This window comes from Octodon degus, unplaced genomic scaffold (assembly GCF_000260255.1).
Source record: "Octodon degus isolate 3935 unplaced genomic scaffold, OctDeg1.0 scaffold00050, whole genome shotgun sequence".
Classification (NCBI taxonomy): domain Eukaryota; kingdom Metazoa; phylum Chordata; class Mammalia; order Rodentia; family Octodontidae; genus Octodon; species Octodon degus.
The window spans coordinates 10972509-10989973 of record NW_004524626.1 but is presented as its reverse complement, the minus strand read 5'-3'; the positions used below and the strand labels follow the sequence as shown (position 1 = coordinate 10989973).

Sequence of the window (17465 nt, the reverse complement as noted above, 5' to 3'; positions counted from 1 at the left end):
GGAGAGAGACAGAGAGAGAGAGAGAGAAAGAGACAGACAGAAACAGAGCTGGCTGAGAATTTTGTGTTGGCTCTACTGGCTCCAAAATCCTGGGCACAAACAACTTTCCTGCCTCAGCCTCCTACTGGGACTACAGGAACTTAGCAAGGGACTATCATCCTGAAGGACTGGGTGGTCAATTTTCTCCACTGGGCTATGAGCTCCTTGGAAGTGGGACTGGCTGTCTTTTATATGATAAGGTGTCTCCCTACATTGCCCAATCTGGCCTCAAAGTCTAAAAAAACAACAATAATAATAATAATAATAATTCAATGAATAAAGATGCTGTTGAGTGAATAAACAACTGACAGCCAGGATAGAGAAGGATGGGAAAGGAAGGAGCGCAATGACGACACAGGAGAGCGAACCTGGGCCATCCTGTTCTTCAGGTACGGCTTCTCTTCCTTCCACTCCTGAATGACTGCCTGTACCACTTTCTCATCTCCCTGCAAGGAGAGGCACTGGGTCACCTGCGGCCGCCACCCGCCGGCCGCCCGCTGCCCAGCGGGGCTGAGCTCCCGCCAGCCCCCGCCCTCACCTGCAGCAGGTCCGTCAGCTGCCCCTGCAGGGCTTTGATCTCCTCACGGAGCAGGCTAATGGCTTCCTGGTTCTTCTTAATGCTCCACTGGGTGCTCTCATAGAAGGTCTTCCGGTCACCTTCTGGGGTGGGCAAGGGGACAGACACAAGCCGGTGTCACTGGCTAGATGTGGCACCTCTCAGAGAGAAGGCCTCTGTGTAATCAGCGGCTTCATATTTTGACTGGTTTTGTTTTTTGTTGGTTTTTAGTTTTGTTTTGTGTTTTTTTTTTAATTTTTAAAATTTATTTGTGTGTGTGTATGTGTGTTTGTGGCCAGCTCAGCCCACCAGGGGGCGGGGCTGGCTGGCATGTGGTGCTGGGGGATTGAACCACGGTCCCTGTGCTTTGCTAAGCTTGTTCTAAGTAGGTGCTTTAGACCACTGAGCCATCTCACCAGCCCTTGTTTTGTGTTTGTTTTTTTTTTTTTTCTTTCTTTTCTTTTTTTTTTTTTTTTTTTGGTGGAACCGGGGATTGAACTCAGGTCCTTGTGCTTGCCAGGGAAGCACTTATTCCACCAAGCCATCTCCCCGGCCCCATTCTTGTTTTGTGTTTTTGAGACAGGATCTTGCTGTGTAGCACAAGCTGGCCTGGAACTCACGACCATCCTCCTGCTTCAGCCTCCTGAGTGAGTACTGGGATTACAGGGAGTACAGCCCTATGTAACCATGCCTGGCCAAGCTCTGTATTATCACTGTGTCAATTAAAAGCCAAGGCATTGGCCTGGGGTGAGCTCAGCAGGGGGGCACCTGCCTAGCAGGAGTAAGACCCACAGTTCCATGCGCAGCACTGCACAGTGAAACAGAAACCCTTCCCTTGGAGCATCTGTGTGTCCATGGCGGACTGAGACAATGGCAAATCCTCAATGCCACATGCCCATAGGTGCACTTCCCTTTGTAAATGATACCCAGTTTACAGATGAGAAGACTGATTACGTTGTCTTTTGGGAGGGGGTACCAGGAATCGAACTCAGGACCTTTGCTTACCAGGTCCTGAGCCCCTGATTACACTATGCAAAGCCACAAGCAGTCTCCTTCCTGTGCCCACATCTTCACTAGCTCAGCAAGATGATCTGTTAATGAAAACATCTGGGTGCTGGGATGCATACACCCTTTATCCCAGCACTCGGAGGCAAGAGGATCACCGGGCTCAAGGCCAGCCTGAACTACATACTGAGATCCCCTCTCAAAACCCCCAAATAGGGGCCGGGGAGATGGCTCAGTAGAATAAGTGCTTCCCTGGCAAGCGCAAGGGCTTGACTTCAATCCCCGGTTCTGCCAAAAAATTAAAAAATAAGAACAACAACGAGGATGATGACTTACCCACCAGGATGTCCCAAATAGCTGTATGAGCAACACTAGGGCTGCCGTGAGGAGCTGTTCGGGGTAGCTCCCTCGCTCTGCTCATTAGAAGGCGGCAGCAGAGATGCCCCTCATAGAGCGAGAGCCAGAAACCTGTGTGGCCCCTGCCACGTGGCCCCTGGAAAGGGCAACGTTGCCCACAGATAAGAGACACACTAAGTTAGGGTTTGTGTCTAGAGGGCCCCCCAAAGCCTAACACAGTCATGAGGTGGGCTTCTAGAGTTTACGACTGATCCAAGGTCCAGTGCCGGGATTGGGGTAGGAGTGTCACACCCCCACCTGGGCAGGTAGCCTCAAAACAATATAAAGGAGGGGAAAAGGCTTGTTTTCTCCATCTTCCCTTTTCGTTCTTGCTGCTGTTGCTGTTTTCTGATACCATGAGCCTCCGCCATGTGCCAGTCTGCCCTGGAGCCAGCCGGGTATGGACTGAAACCTCCATGAACTATGAACTAAATAAACTTTTCCTTCCTTAATTTTGGGTGCTGGGTATTTTGTCTTAGCAAGGAGAAAGAAAAGTAGCCAAGTTACACTGGCTTTACTTCATAGCACTCTAGTATATGACACACTGTTCTAAGTACATTTCCCATTTCAAATTTTGTAGTGTTACTGTTTCCCCTCTTTCCTCCTCCTCCTTCTCCTCCACCTCTTCTCCCCCTGCCCTATTGAATTTAATGCTTTTTTTTTTAACATTTTATTTTTATTTTTTTTATGATTTATTTATTTATTTATTTTGTGTGTGGCCAGCTCAGCCCACCAGGGGGCAAGCTGGCTGGCATGTGGTGCTGGGGGATTGAACTGCGGTCCCTGGGCTTTGCTAAGCTTGTTCTAAGTAGGTGCTTTAGACCACTGAGCCATCTCACCAGCCCTTTTTTTTTTTTTTTTTTTTTTTTTTAATAAGAAAACTTGCTACATAGCTCAGGCTGGCCTCAATCCTCCTGCCTCAGCTTCCTGCGTACTGGGATTACAGACTTGTGCCATCATGCCCAGTTCTTCAGCCCTTTTTTTATTTTTTATTTTGAGACAGCGTCTCACTATGTTACCCAGGGTAGGCCCAAATTGTAACCTTCCTGCCTCAGCCTCTGAGTTCATTATCTCTGCTTCATAGATTAAAAAAACCAGATAGCAATTACTTTAGTTTTAGTTCCCTCAAGTTAAACTATTAATTACACAGAGCAAGTTCTGAACTCAGAAAACCTGGCTGTTGAGCTTACTCTTTTCACCACCACATGGGTGAGAGAATAACTGAAATTTTTGGAAATATGAAATACACTGCAATTCCGGGGCCGGGGTGATGGCTCAGTAGGATAAGCGCTTGACTGGCAAACGCAAGGATCTGAGTTCAATCCCTGGTTCCGCAAAAAAAAAAAAAAGAAATACACTGCAATTCCAAGTTCAGAAGTTTTCAGGCAATGAAAGAAACCATGGGGGGAACCATGAAAAAGTATGAGGGTTTTTTTTTTTTTTAATTTTTTTATTTGTGTGTGTGTGTGTGTGTGTGTGGCCAGCTCAGCCCACCAGGGGGCGGGGCTGGCTGGCAAGTGGTGCTGGGGGATTGAACCACAGTCCCTGTGCTTTGCTAAGCTTGTTCTAAGTAGGTGCTTTAGACCACTGAGCCATCTCACCAGCCCCTTTTTTTTTTTTTCCACAAAAACCGGTCACCAAGACTCATGCAGTGGGGCTGGAGAGATGGCTCAGTGGTCTAAAGCACCTACTTGAAATAAGCTTGGCAAAGCACAGGGACCGCGGTTCGATCCCCAGCACCACATGCCAGCCAGACCCGCTGGTGGGCTGAGCTGGCCACACACACACACACACAATAAATGTAATAAATAAAAATAAATAAATATTAAAAAAAGACTCATGCAGGTGAAATGCTTTGGTCACCCATGTCTAGTCACAAGCCCTGGGTGGCCACCGCTGACCCCTGACCCTGCTGTGCCCTCTGGAGCCATCTTACCCAACAGCTGGATCTTCCTTTGTAACTCAACCACCTGTGTGTGCACAGAGGTCTTCACCGGACTGCGGCTGTAGAGTCCCGTCTTGGAGTGGTGTGCAGGCCAGGCCTGTGTCCGGGGCCAGCCCTTGCCCCGGAGGTGGTCCTGCTTGGCCTGAGCCTTACTGCCCTTGGCTTTGGAAGAGGGTGTCGAAGCCTGATCTTGGGAAGGCACGGCGTTGGCAGAGGCCGCCCTGCACAGGGGAGACGTCATGACTGGATTGGGGCCAAAGGCGCCTAAAGTTTAGGGGAGCAACAGAAAATTGGCCGCCCCTGTCTGGGATCCGTCGGTCAGCTCGAGTTCCTCAGTCTCTGGGAATGCACTTTCCGACCGCTTGGCGGGGCCGCTCAGCATCTCCCGGTTACTAAGTAACCGCTTCCCCCTCCTCCCTCCTGCGTTCCCATAGAGACCGCCCGCGTGCCACTCGCATTGGCTGGCGCAAGACCAAGGGGCGGTCCCAGCAGGTGGTGGGGCTGAGCCGCGCCGCAGATGGTGAAGTGGTGAAGGAGGCTACTTCAGGGTCACGTGTTCATTCTCTTTCCTTTCTCGTCCCACCTCCCAGGAGTGAGATTCCCGGGCAATTTTCAAGAACTTTCTTTTTCCGGCTGCGGAAGCCGCCACACTCAAGATGGAGACTAATCGCGCCGCCATTAAGCGCGAGTCTTCAGATCTGTCCTCTAAGGTTTCACAGTCCTACCCAAGATGGCCGCCACAGTTCCGGCATCCGTACGTTTGCCACTCTCAACATGGCGTCCCGGACTCGCCGTTCTGGTGCGTCGCGTGCGAAAGGAAGTGACGTATCGAAGCACTTCCGCTTTCTTTCTGTAGCAGGAACCGTGGCTGCTGAGCAAAAGCGGGGAGCGGTGACCATTGACCCTTGGCTCGGCCGCATGTAGGTGATGGAACTAGCGTGTGGGAAGGCACTTTAATTTCATAGAGGGGGCAGCTCACGGGCGTGTGTGAGGGTTAGAGGCGACAGCGAACCCCATGGGCTCAGAGCGGGAACTGAGTTTTGCACTCCAGCGCGGGGAGGGAAGACTTTGAAGTTCCCCGTTATTGATTTGAGCAAATTGAGGCTTTGCTGCTGCACTGCCCAGGACTGGGAGGACCTCTGTTCCCCGGTCTTAAATCAGAAACGAAGAGAGCGATCATTTGTCCTAAAAAGGTGGAGGAATCCTATTGCCTGGAGCTGGCCCTGGCGGCTCCGCTGGCTCCCCGCTCGTGCCCTGGCGTGGCGATCCCCGCGTCTCCCCGCAGCCTGCTTCCTCCCACAGAGCTGGTGCCGGCCGGGAGCCCCGCGCGTGATGTTGGTGCTGCTGCTGCTGCTGCTGCCGCCGCCGCCCCTCGGCTGGGCCGTGGAGGTCAAGAGGCCCCGGGGGGTCCCCCTCACTAGTGAGTCCTGCGGGTCCTGGCTGGGGGTCGGGGAGAGAGGGAGGAGGAGGGGCCCGCGATGGACGTGGTTGTCTCTTGCAGCTGGTGGTGGTGCTGGGGACACAGGTGGAGTTTCTCACTTTGACTTTGTCCCCAGATCATCACTTCTATGACGAATCCAAGCCTTTCACCTGCCTGGATGGCTCGGCCACGATCCCTTTCGATCAGGTTAATGACGACTACTGTGACTGCAAGGATGGTTCGGATGAGCCGGGTGAGCGTGCTCTCCGTGTTCCCAGAACGCAGCTCAGTGGTCTGCTTCTTTAGTATACATGAGGTCCTGGTTCCATCCCCAGCTCGGCTTCCCCCACAGAGAAGAAAAAAGAGATGTTTGCACCAGGGCAGCCGCAAAGGCTGCTGGAGGTGGGGCTTTAAGTGGTCTCTCAAGTAGGTGCAGGTGGGAGGCCAAGTGCTCCTACTCCCTCGTGGGCCTGGTAGCTCTAGCAGGCCGCCAGGGGACAGTCATCAGAGCCTGCAGTGGAGATGGCCACCCCTGAGGCGGAGTTGAGGCTGGAGTGTTTCCTTTCAGGCCCCCAGGGTAGGGCTGTTTGTTTCCCAGGTCTCCCTGTGTGGCTCAGGCCATCCTGCCTCAGCCCTCTGAGTGCTGGAATGACAGGCTGACAGGTGTGCGCCCTATGCATAGCCTCATCCCCACCCCTCTGGTCCTCTCTGTGTGGGTTGGGGCCGTGTGTATAGGTGGAGGATGGGATGCGTTTCTCCCTCAGTGATCTCAGCAAACCTCCCCTCCTGTCCCCATGCAGGCACAGCTGCCTGTCCCAATGGTAGCTTCCACTGCACCAATGCGGGCTATAAGCCCCTGTACATCCTGTCCAGCCGCGTCAATGATGGCATTTGTGGTGAGTGAGGGCCCCAGCCCTGGGCAGGGGGTGGTGCTGGAGCGGGGAGGCGCTGCTGGCTCTGATCTCTGCACCTCGGCCTTAGACTGCTGCGACGGGACCGATGAGTACAACAGTGGCACGGTGTGCGAAAACACTTGCAAGTACGTGGGTGACAGCTCCTCCACTCAGTGCTTGGCTCCTGGCCTGCCTGCCCTCAGGAGATACGAGGCTCTGGTTCCTTTTGTTTGTTGGTTGGTTGGTTGGTTGGTTTTTTTGGCAGAGCCGGGGATTGAACTCAGGCCCTTGGGCTTGCCAGGCAAGTGCTTATTCTACTGAGCCATCTCCTCGGCTCTAGAAGAAAGGCAAGGTTTCATTTCCTGCTTTGATGTGTGTTTGCGTGCGTGTGTGTGCATGAGCACGTGTGTGAGAAAAAAGAGAAATTAGGGATCAAACCCAAGGCCTGTGCACTGAAGTGTTTTTTCTTTTTTCTTTTTTTTTTTTTTTTTTTTTATGATTCCAGAAAGGGTCTTGCTAAGTGGTTAAATTGCTCAGGCAGAGCCCAGACTTTCAGTCTTCCTGCCTCAGCCCCCCACAGTACTGGGATCACAGGCCCGTGTCCCCATGCCTGGATTCTCTGCCTTGTTTCTGTCGGCCTCCCCATCCGTTTCTCTCCAGCTTCCAGCTCCCTACCCCCACCCCATCACTCCCTGGTCCCTTCTCTGGTTCTGAGAGAGGACAAACCCTGTCTCCTCTCAAGGACAGGGAAAAGGGCCTGGGGTCAGTGGAAGGTTTTCCTGCTCAGCTTTCTGGCCAGTTGTGCATGGGTGGGCTAGCAGGTGCATGAGCCCTTCTGGGAGAAGAAGACACTGGATCCTCAGTGCCTTTGGTGGTGCCCATGTGTCCCGCTCACCCCAGAGAGAAGGGTCGAAAGGAGAGAGAGTCCCTCCAGCAGATGGCAGAGGTCACCCGAGAGGGCTTCCGCCTGAAGAAGATCCTTATCGAGGACTGGAAGAAAGCTCGGGAGGAGAAACAGGTGGGGGTCCCTGGGGTGAAAGTGCAAGCCACTCCTAGGTAACTTAGCAAGACTCCGGTTCAAAATAAAGAAGTGTGCACTTGGGGAGCCACAGCCCGGGGAGACCCAGAGAGGTGTGTGTGTCGGAAAGGTTACCCGTCCCTGGGGGAGTAGAGCCAGAGAGGCGCCTGCAGTGCAAGCAGGGCAGAAGGCCAGGAGAGCCAACCGCTTGCCTCCTATCCACCCAGAAAAAGCTCACTGAGTTCCAGGCTGGGAGGAAGTCACTGGAAGACCAGGTGGAGGCCCTCCGGACTTTGAAGGAGGAGGCTGAGAAGCCAGAGAAGGAAGCCAAGGAGCAGCACCGGAAGCTGTGGGAAGGTAAGTGGGACATGGAGGGGACAGGCCGGCTGGGAGGTTTTGGTCCTGCCTGCTGCCCATCCTAGGTGGTGGTTTACCCAGGCGTCTTGTTTCCTCTATTCCTCTTTCAATCTGGAGCCTTCATGTTGAGTTCCATCGCTGGCTCTTTTTTTAATTTTGTAACTTGGAGACAGTATCTCGATAAGTCGCTCAGTTACCCATGTGGGACTGGAATTTGAGCTCCTCCTGCTGCAGCCTCCCAGCATGCTGGCAGCACAGGCAGGCTTCATGCCTCATGCATATGCAGCAGTCTGGTCACGCGGTTGGACTGACAGGTCGGGAGCAATGCCAATGGCCCCATCAGCTGGGCTGCCACTATGGGGGTCTGCACAGAGCGGGGTGCCCAAGGGCCCAGCGTCACAGAGTTACTGCTCTACAGAGCAGCAGGCTGCTGCCAAGGCCCAGCGCGAGCAGGAGCGGGCGGCTGACGCTTTCCGGGAGCTAGACGACAACACGGATGGTGTGTAAGTGTTACCCGCTGGGGCAGAAATCCCAGCTTGCCTCTGACTGCCCCGGTGATGAGGTGGAACGTGTGCTGTTGGGGACCGAGGGGGCCACAGGGAACCTGGAGGATGAGAAGTAGGGGTTTTCAGAAGGGTGGCTGGGGCGCCCCCGGCCAGTACTGGTTTGGGGATACGGGACATGGCATCCAGGCTGGCGTGGGGCAGCTGGCAGTTTCCATGTGTGTTAGGCTGTGGGGTGGGTGCGGATGAAGTAAGGGCTCCTCTTGGTGATGGGGTCCTGCTATCTCCCACCCACCTCACTGCCCTTTCTGCCTTGGGCCCCTTTGGGTCTATCCAGTGCTGAGGAGCTGGTGTGGGAGGGGCCTGGGGCTGCGAGCCAGGCAGGGGTGCAGGGCTGGGGCGGTCAGTCTGGCTGGGAGTAGGTAGGTCAGTGTTGCCTGTGGCCTGGTGGGCAGCTGGCAGAGAGCTGGGTCTTTTCCTGCCTGTGTCCCCACAGGGTCTCGGTGGCCGAGCTACAGAGCCACCCGGAGCTGGACACGGATGGTGATGGGACACTGTCTGAAGGGGAGGCCCAGGTACCCCTGAGTGACCTCATGGGGCAGGAGGGGGCCCAGGCCACTAGTGTAAAGCCTGTAAGGGCCCTGGGCTGGAGACGTCAGGGTGCCCCAAGATTCTCCCTGCCTAGTGGGGTCCAGAGTGGCTTTGAGCAGTGTGGAGCCCCTCCCCCTTCCCTGCTGCATACCCCTGTGGGCACCTCAGGAGGGGACACCTGTCCTCTGCCATGCCCTCGTCCTCCCAGCCTGGTCTTCCCCCTCCCCATGGTCCCCTGGCCCGGGTGGGCCTGGTACACACCTGTCGCTCTGTCTCCTTGCTTTCCCAGCCCTCAATGGCCTGGACTGCCACCCTCTGGCCGCCTGGTACCACAGTCAGAGGCCATGTCTTGACCCCGCTGTGTTCATACGCAGGCCTTGCTCAGCGGGGACTCACAGACAGATGCCAGCTCCTTCTACGACCGAGTCTGGGCCGCCATCAGGGACAAGTACCAGTCAGAGGTCTGTGGAGGAGGGGACGCGGTCCTGCCCCACCCCCGCCTCACAAAGGCGCAGCCTCCATCCTGGCGCCTGGCCACCCCAGCCAGCTGGGCCACCCGGGCTCCCGCAGAGACTCCTCCCTGCAGGAGGGCGCGATGCAGGAGCCGCTGTGGCTGGAGGCTGGGGTGCGTGAGTCCCAGGTGACAGTCTGCCCTCCCACCTGCCCGCCAGGCACTGCCTACTGACCTGCCGGCACCCCCAGCCCCAGAGGTGACAGAGCCTAAGGAGGAGCCGCCATCCGTGCCAACCCATCCCATGGAGGAGGAGGAAGAGGAGACTGAGGAGGAGGAAGTGGAGGAGGAGGAGGAGGAGGAGGAGCAGGATTCCCAGGTGCTCGGGGAGCAGCCCGAGGCATGTGTTGGGGGCCCTGGTCCAGCCGGGCTGGGGTGGGGGCACTTGCTGACTGTGGCCCCTGCCCTGCAGGAGGCCCCGTCCCCACTCGAGCCCCCACTGCCGGCCAGCCCCAGAGAGGAGGACAAGATGCCCCCTTATGACGAGCAGACACAGGCCTTGATCGATGGTGAGGCCCAGCCGGGTGGGGAGCGCGTACCACTCTCCCCCACTTGGGTGGAGTCTGCACTGTGCCCTGGTTGTCGTCCCCTCCGCCTCAGAGCCACACACAAGCCGTGCGTGCGTGCCTCTGTCCAGGGAAAGCCGGTCCCATCTCTGGCGCCAGGTGTCCTCCTGTTCCCTGGGGTATGGCTTGTGTCACCCCTGGTGGCTCCAGGGCCAGCGAGCCTGGGCGTGGTGCCTTGGCAGCAGGGTGCATGCTGTGCGCTGGCAAGAGGCCCACAGGGATCCACAGCTCTGTCCTTGTCCAGGGCAGGCCCAGGGGGAGAGGGCGGCAGTCCCATTGCTGGGGTCCCCGTAGCTCATCCTGCCACATAGGGTGGGGACCTATGACCTGTGTCCCATCCTCCAGCTGCCCAGGAGGCCCGCAGCAAGTTCGAGGAGGCTGAGCGGTCCCTGAAGGACATGGAGGAGTCCATCAAGTAGGTACCAGGGCCAAGGCCAAGCTGCCCCCCGCCTGGCCAGCACCTGCCCCTAGACCCCCGAGGTGGCTGTAACTGGGAGTCATGAAGGCAGCTGAGGCTCCAGTGGGGGTGGCTCCTGCAGGGAGGGTCCCCAGGCGGCCGGGACGGCAGGGGTCACAGCCCTTGGTGTCCATCCACTGTTGGGCTGGGCTGTCCCACGTCAGCTGTGACATCCATCCACTTCTTCCAGGAACCTGGAGCAGGAGATTTCCTTCGACTTCGGCCCCCAAGGGGAGTTTGCCTACCTGTACAGCCAGTGCTATGAGCTCACCACCACCGAGTGGGTCTGGGCATGTGGGGCCTGGGGTCAGGCTGGGGGTTGGGGCTGCCTGCCAGCTGGAGGGACACGGGGTCTTGGAAGGAATGGAGCTGGGGTGGAGCTACAGGAAGCTCTACCCTACAGGAAGAGCGAGGCCATGGGTGGATCTCAGGTCCTTGTATCTCCCCCAGATATGTGTACCGGCTCTGCCCCTTCAAACTCGTTTCCCAGAAGCCCAAGCTCGGTGGCTCCCCCACCAACCTTGGGTGAGTGGTCCACTGCGCCCCACAGTGCTTGTCCCCCAGCCCTGAGCTGCTGAGGCGCTCAGCTGGTCATCCCCACAGCACGTGGGGCTCCTGGGCAGGGCCTGAGCACGACAGGTTCAGCGCCATGAAGTACGAGCAGGGCACCGGCTGCTGGCAGGGCCCCAACCGCTCCACCACGGTGAGTGCCTGGTGTGTGGGCCATGGGCAGCCCACCTGGCCAGCCCTGTGGCTCGAGCACATCTCCGCCTTGCCCCCAGGTGCGCCTGCTGTGCGGGAAGGAGACCATGGTCACCAGCACCACTGAGCCCAGCCGCTGTGAGTACCTCATGGAGCTTACCACGCCCGCTGCCTGCTCAGAGCCGCCACCCGAGCTGCCTGCTGACAGCGACCACGACGAGCTATAGCCCAGCCAGGCCAAGGTGGGCAGGGGCCTGTTTGTCCGCCTACCACCCCCTCCCCACCCTGTCTGTCGTCTGTCTGTGTGTGTGTGGAGACAGGGTCTCCTTTTGTAACTCAGACTGGCCTCAAGCTCACTATGTGGCTCAGGTTGGCCTTGAACTCGCAGGGATCCTCCTGAGGGCCAGGGTTTCAGCTGTGTGACCCCGCATGGTGCTCCCTGTCCTTTCTTTTTTTTTTTTTAATTTTTTATTTATGTTTATTTGTGTGTGTGTGTGTGTGTGTGTGTGTGTGTGTGTGTGTGTGGCCAGCTCAGCACATCAGGGGGCGGGGCTGGCTGGCATGTGGTGCTGGGGGATTGAACCGCGGTCCCTGTGCTTTACTGTGCTTTACTAAGCTTGTTCTAAGTAGGTGCTTTAGACCACTGAGCCATCTCACCAGCTCCTCCCTGTCCTTTCTGACCTGTCCTTTTCTCCTACTTAGAATCTCAAGGCGGGAAGCAGCCTGGCCGTGCCTCCCACTACCCTGTCTGTGGACCAAGGCCAAGGCTCCTGGGGTCCTTATCCCCTCTACGGAACAGGACCTTTTGCCTCTGCCCCCCACTCCCCAGGACCTGGCTGGGCTGAGCCACATTTCTAGGCCCCTGTGGCCTCCAAAGATGGGTTAGAGGAGCCCCTTCCCAGTACCCCACCGGTGCCCGATCCCCAGTCCCCACCTGGTGGGGTGGTTCACCCTGACCCTAGTCGCCCCCTCCCCCTTATGGTGGGGCCAGCGAATGACTTCATCTGTGATCTGGAACAATAAATGTGACTCCACCCCCAAAGTTGGTTGTGTCTGCCCTGTTTGTGGGATGTAGAGCCAAGGAGGGGGCAGAGGTGAACACGGCTGTCAGTGGACGCTGCCGGGCCTTGCCCTGTGAGGCCTGTGGCCAAGTCCAGCACAGCGCGGGTGGAACCCAGGCCACTTCCATCTGTGTCCTCTGTGCCCTGGGGGACAGTGTGCACCTGGGGTGGATGAGGCCCAGACCAAGCCAGGCATGCCGTTGTGCGCTGGGAGCCCAGTGCTTGGGAGGCTGGGGCACGCGGATCCCTTTGAGGGCTGGTGTCGTGAGACCGGGGGCCTGAGCTCAGCCACGCGGCTTGACCCCACCTCCCACGCAGCACACACCACCCAAGACGTTAAGATTCTGAACTTTTATTTTCTGGCATGAAAAGTACAAATAATTAAACAACTCCATGTAAAAGTCTGTTACCGCGGCCAGGCCAGGAATCCTGGTAATAAATAGTCTAAACGCAACGCAAGTGTTCTTCGTTGGGTTGGTTTTTTTGTTCTTTTTCGTTTGTTCGTTTTGTTCTTTTTTTTGTCTTTTTTTTTTTTTTTTTTTTTCTTTCTTTTCTTTATCGTTTCAATCTGCAATTCAGGTTGGGCTTGCACTCACTTAAATCAATTACAGGATGAAGGGAGGTTTGGAGGGGCTGAGCCCCCTCCCTGCTGACCCTGCCCCCAACCCCCAGGAGGTGGAAGCCTGGGATCCCCTCCCGGGGAGCCCTTGGCCTGGCCCCTGGGGGGAGGGGCCGGCCTCCAGGGAGGGGGCCTGGCCGGGTTGAGCTCTGTTTTAGAAAAAGAGGTCCCCTCCAGTGTCAGGGTGGCAGGAGCCTAGGCCTCGGCGGGGGGTGTGGGGAGGTGTCCCCTCTCCAGAGCCCCCCAGGGTGGGGGGCGCACCCAGCCCTTATTGCTCTATGCGGAGGGCGGCGGGGGGGTGGGGGGAAGCCCCAGAGGCAGCAGGGGAGGAGGGGTGGACCCACTGGGAGAGTGGGGGGGTCCCTGCCCTGCAGGAAGGGAGGGTGGAGGGGAAGGCGGACTTAAAACCACAAGAATAAATAGATTCGTGTATCATGAACAAGCTAGGGTTTTCACCAGCTAAATAGGACTGAAAAAATTCTCAAGACAAGAGCAAAATGAATCCCCTTGACATCCCCGGATGTGGCCGGTCCACGGAGGCCGGTGGGGGGAACTGCCCCAAAGAACTCACGCTCCCCCTGCCGCCGCCGCCCGGCTACCATTACTGTTATTAATAATTAATATTACTTTAACGATTCCACTTCCCCTTTTATAAATAAATTAGGCATAACCACATCTCAGCAAAACTTAAAGAAACAAAGAACATCGGAGTTCCTTTAACTTGCAAACCGGATGAAATAACAGAAATATACACAAAGGTCCTTACAGGTCAACAGGGATAATAAATAGTTAACATAGCAATAAGTTAAAACTACAAGAAGCTAAATTCAGCAAAAAAGTACAAGAAAGTTAACTGGTGCCAGTTTATGTCTTTTTTTTTTTTTTCCTTTTTCCTTTTTTTTTTTTTTTTAAATCTTCTGAGTGTGTTGTTTTCCTCTTTTTTTGTTGCCTTTTTTTTCCCTTCCTCTTCTGTTTTTCTTTTTTGTTGTTGTTTTTGATTTTTTTTTTCTTCTTTGTTCCTTGCAGCACAAGCTCCACAGACGTTTAATAACAACACGGGAGGGGTGGGGAGAGAGAGCTGGACATCCCAACTGGGGCCGTGGCCGGACGCTGGACAGGACAGGAGGTGCAGAGGCCACTGGAACGGAGACCACAGGGCTCACGATTCTGTTCTGACTGGGCCCGCAGAGGGGCGAGGGGCTCCCAGGGGCTCCGGCCTTTGGCTTCTGTCGGAATTTTTTTTAAAAAAAAAATGGTGAAAAGCAGGGCAAGAGGTGTGGGCGTGGAGTGGTGACCAAAATCCAGACAGAAGCCTTGGCCGGGCCTCCAGAAGAGAGCTGTGACCACCGCCCTCCCCAACCTGGAGACAAAATTTTGAAAATAAACCTAACAAACTAAAAGGGGGGGGTGTGTGTGTGTGTGTGACAAAGTGGACGGGAAAGGGTGTAGGGCCTGTCCACCCTGGGCCTGAGGGAGGCTGCTAGGTGCTTGCTGCCGGGGAGGCCCGGCCCTCGTGGGAAGGGGAGGCTCAGGGGACAGGGAGTCCTTTGGCCTCAAGTGGTGTGGGACAGGGGCTGCCTCCAGCCCGCCGAGACGCCAAAGTGGACCGAGGTATTGTGTGTCTGGGTGCATGGACGCCGTGTTGCAGGCCTGTGTTGGTGGGCAGCAGGGAGAACCCTCATGACCCAGGAAAGGGCTGGGGGGTGGGACCGAGGGAGCCCCGAGCAGGAGGGGCCGGGCCAGCCTGCAGGTACAGGTTGCTCTGAGCGTGTGTCCCTGCCCGTGGGTCTGTTGGTGTGACCCGGTGTCCCCGGCGATGGCCTGCACCCGCGTGGACACGGAGATACTCGTGTCTGCACACCCAGGAGCTTGCGCGACCGGCGTCCACGTCGGTGCAGCCCCAAGCTGCTGTCTCCTGTGGGTTCACCCCATCACGCATCTGGGTTTGGCCAGCGAGTTCCTAAACGTGAGCTGAAGTGTCTGTGCCTCTGTCCCCGTGGTGTGAGTGCGTGTGCCCGTGTGTGGCCCCGTGAACCCCCAGCCCCTCAGCCCTGCCCGTGCCCCAGCTGGTAAACATAACCTGCCAAAATAGTTTCTTTTTTTTTTTTTGTCTTTTTTTGTGATTTTTTTTTTCAAGTTCAAGAATCCCCAGTAAAAATTCTCCACGAGGTCTTTTTCCCTTTTTACAAAAATAGAGTTTTTCTTCCCCTCCCACCCCCCTTTTTTTCTCCATTTTGTTTCTGCTTCCGGGCCCTCCCCTCCCCCTGCTTCCTCCCAGGGATTCTGGGAGCCAGGGATGCCCACACCCCTCTTCCAGTTTCACTTTTTTTATTTTGGGGATTTTTAAACCTGTTCCCTTTCCCCTTTCTCCAGTCCCACCTAAGATGTTGAGGGGGCCTGGGCTGGGAGGCCTGGGAAGGTCCAGGTCCCCCTCAACCCCATTGTCCCCCAAGCCATCCCATGGAGTGTGGTGAAAGGAGGAGTGGAGGCTCATCTCTGCTTTCTTTTTAGCCGGAAAAAAAGGAACAAAAACCTTCACCATGAACCAAACCAGAGGAGAGAGTGAGCAGCCCAGCTGGGATGGGTGGGGGGCAGGGAGGGTGGATGCGGAACCCCTGGACAGGGATGGGGTCCACCTGCCTGCCTGGGCTGTCTCTCTCGGGCCCCTCTTTTTCTCTCTCTCTCTCTTTCTCTCTCTTTCTCTCTCTGCTGCCCAGGGACAGGGTGGCGGGGAGGGGGCAGCTCAGGCCTTGTGCTGTTTGCTGGTCTTGAATGACACCTGCAACACACGCTCTCCCAGGCGGTAGCCATTGAGGCTGGCGATGGCCATGGCCGCCTCGTCGTAGTTGGTCATGGTGACAAAGCCGAAGCCCTTGCACTTGTTGGTGGTGAAGTCACGGATGACCTTGACGTTAGTGACTGCACCAAAGGGCCCAAACAGCTGCCACAGCACACTCTCGTCCGCCTCAGGTGACAGGTTGTACACGAAGATGCACCAGCCGGCGCCAGCCGCGCCCCCCGACAGCCCCACGCCGGCCAGGCCACTCATGCCGTCGATGGCGATCGGAGAGAACCTGGCGATGAGCGACAGGGGACTACTTTGGGGGTCACGCGGGCTCTGCCCTGACCCCCAGCACACCTCCGAGCCCACTGGGATCCCAGCACCATCAGGACCCTGCCTGGGCCTGCTATGGGGACCCCTCCTGAGACCCCCTGCAGCTCTCTTGACCTCTGATCCTCCTGAGCACAAGCCACACCAACACTTGGCCCTGCCTGAGCTCCCTCCAGGCCTGACCTGTGACCTTTGTCCCTCCAGGGTCCCGGGCTTGTTCATCTCACTCTGCCCTGCCCTCAGCAACTCTGCCCACCATGTCCACACACTCAGGGACAGCAGGGTCCCTCGTGTCAGCACCACCTTCACCTCCCCCAGGTGGCCTCCTTTGGCCCCCATGAAGTGGCTCAGCCTCAGCCCCTCCTGGCCTTCTCAGATCACGCACAGTGTCTCCCAAGTGTTGGTTTCCGTAACAATTGTGACCTGGCTCAGCCTCAGTTTGAACACAGTACACAAAACATTCTAGAAGGAAGCCATTCTGTAGCTGTCACAGATGCCACATCAATGTTCCTGACTTTGTGAAGAAACAACAAAAAGTGTGTACTGTCATCAAAGTCTATGGTGAGAAAGAAGGGTACATCCAGAAACTGGAAAGAATGAAAAGGAAACCAACCACCAGCCTGGGTGTGGTTCCCCGGGCAGAGCAATCCCTGGCCTTCAGGAGACCTAGGGTCTAAGGCACAACGGGAGGGAGGAGGAGAAGGAAGGAGCGCAGGAAAAGGAGAAAGAGGAGAGAAAGAAAGAAGAGAAAGAGTCGGGGGGCCGGAGAGATAGCTCAGTAGAATAAGTGCGTGCCGGGCAAGTGCAAAGGTCTGAGTTCAATCCCCGGTTCCGCAAAAAAAAAAAGAGAGAGGAGAAAATAAAGAAAATGAAGGAGGGAAAGCTGGCCTGACTGCTGAGGCCACCTGGGCTGCACAGGAAATGCAAGCTAGCCTGGACCACACAGCAAGACCCTGCTCTGAAACACAAAGCTCTTACAGCAGAGACATGTGGACACGGAGCTCATCACAATCGACCCCCTTGGGCCCGGTTGATGGCTCAGTAGAATAAGCACTTGCCTGGCAAGTGCAAGGGCCTGAGTTCAATCCCCAGTTCCACCAAAAACAAAAAAAGAAATGTAGATGACACAATCGACCCCCTCACGTCCAACACTTAGCCATCATTCTTGACACTTTTGGAGCAGCTCTGGAATCCGCTTTTGTGTCTTTACTTCCACCTTTGCGGCTCCATTGATGTCTTGAATTGATTCAAAACATTGACCTTTCAAGGTCATTTTTACTTTGGGGAAGAGCCAGACGTCACACGCTGCTGGGGATCTGGTGAATAAGGTGGATGAGGTCACGGGTCATGTTTTCACGAGCTGCTTTCCACTGGTGGCCCTGGGAAGCAGCTGCCACCCTGCTCCTGACCACACCTTGTAAAGGCACTTGTGGAAGACCTCGAGCTGCTGCAGAAGCGTTAAGAATGACGGAATGTGTTCAAAGGGGAAGGCTGAAGGGGCTCACGGCAATGGGCTTTTTGCAATAATAAAGTGTTGTGGGGTTTTTTTGGTGGAACCGGGGATTGAACTCAGGCCCCGCTTATTCTACTGAGCTAAGTTTTTAAACTTAAACATTTTGGGGGCCGGGGACATGGCTCAGTGGAATAAGCGCTTCCCTGACAAATGCAAGGGCCTGAGTTCAATCCCCGGTTCCACCAAAAAAAAAAAAAAAAA

General features: G+C 56.0%; 3 protein-coding genes and 1 long non-coding RNA gene across 4 annotated transcripts in view; 2 read left to right on the top strand and 2 right to left on the bottom strand.

Annotated features, from left to right (window-relative positions):
• Positions 1-505, top strand: part of LOC111817145 — a 2372-nt gene extending 1867 nt beyond the window's left edge. Inside the window, exon 3 of the long non-coding RNA XR_002821405.1 lies at positions 429-505. This is a non-coding gene — a long non-coding RNA (uncharacterized LOC111817145). The remainder of the gene's footprint in view (positions 1-428) is intronic.
• The window catches only part of Ccdc151 (coiled-coil domain containing 151), a 12093-nt gene extending 7666 nt beyond the window's left edge, over positions 1-4427 (bottom strand). Inside the window, exons 1-3 of the mRNA XM_004632822.2 lie at positions 3933-4427; positions 578-699; positions 408-485 (exon numbers count right to left, since the gene is read on the bottom strand). Of these exons, the coding sequence (XP_004632879.1) occupies positions 408-485; positions 578-699; positions 3933-4182 (450 nt within the window). The 5' untranslated portion in view covers positions 4183-4427. The remainder of the gene's footprint in view (positions 1-407; positions 486-577; positions 700-3932) is intronic.
• Positions 4428-4775: 348 nt separating this feature from the next.
• Prkcsh (protein kinase C substrate 80K-H) lies at positions 4776-11999 on the top strand. Its single transcript, XM_004632820.2, has 18 exons — positions 4776-4861; positions 5244-5361; positions 5498-5614; positions 6162-6257; positions 6343-6400; positions 7155-7272; positions 7500-7629; positions 8048-8132; positions 8629-8707; positions 9098-9184; positions 9395-9553; positions 9647-9743; positions 10146-10215; positions 10448-10537; positions 10708-10782; positions 10861-10960; positions 11040-11201; positions 11662-11999. Exons 2-17 carry the CDS (start codon positions 5274-5276, stop codon positions 11184-11186), a joined length of 1596 nt encoding a protein of 531 aa, XP_004632877.1. The 5' UTR covers positions 4776-4861; positions 5244-5273; the 3' UTR covers positions 11187-11201; positions 11662-11999.
• A 3289-nt stretch (positions 12000-15288) lies between these two features.
• Positions 15289-17465, bottom strand: part of Elavl3 (ELAV like RNA binding protein 3) — an 8733-nt gene continuing 6556 nt past the window's right edge. Inside the window, exon 6 of the mRNA XM_012515106.1 lies at positions 15289-15734. Coding sequence (XP_012370560.1) covers positions 15383-15734 — 352 coding nt within the window. The 3' untranslated portion in view covers positions 15289-15382. The remainder of the gene's footprint in view (positions 15735-17465) is intronic.

Excerpts from the sequence above, each read along its gene's own strand:
- Prkcsh (XM_004632820.2), top strand. The coding sequence starts at position 5,274 with ATGTTGGTGCTGCTGCTGCTGCTGCTGCCGCCGCCGCCCCTCGGCTGG. Across the intron at positions 7,630-8,047 it reads GCACCGGAAGCTGTGGGAAG|AGCAGCAGGCTGCTGCCAAG; the intron begins GTAAGTGGGACA and ends ACTGCTCTACAG. Across the intron at positions 10,216-10,447 it reads GACATGGAGGAGTCCATCAA|GAACCTGGAGCAGGAGATTT; the intron begins GTAGGTACCAGG and ends CACTTCTTCCAG.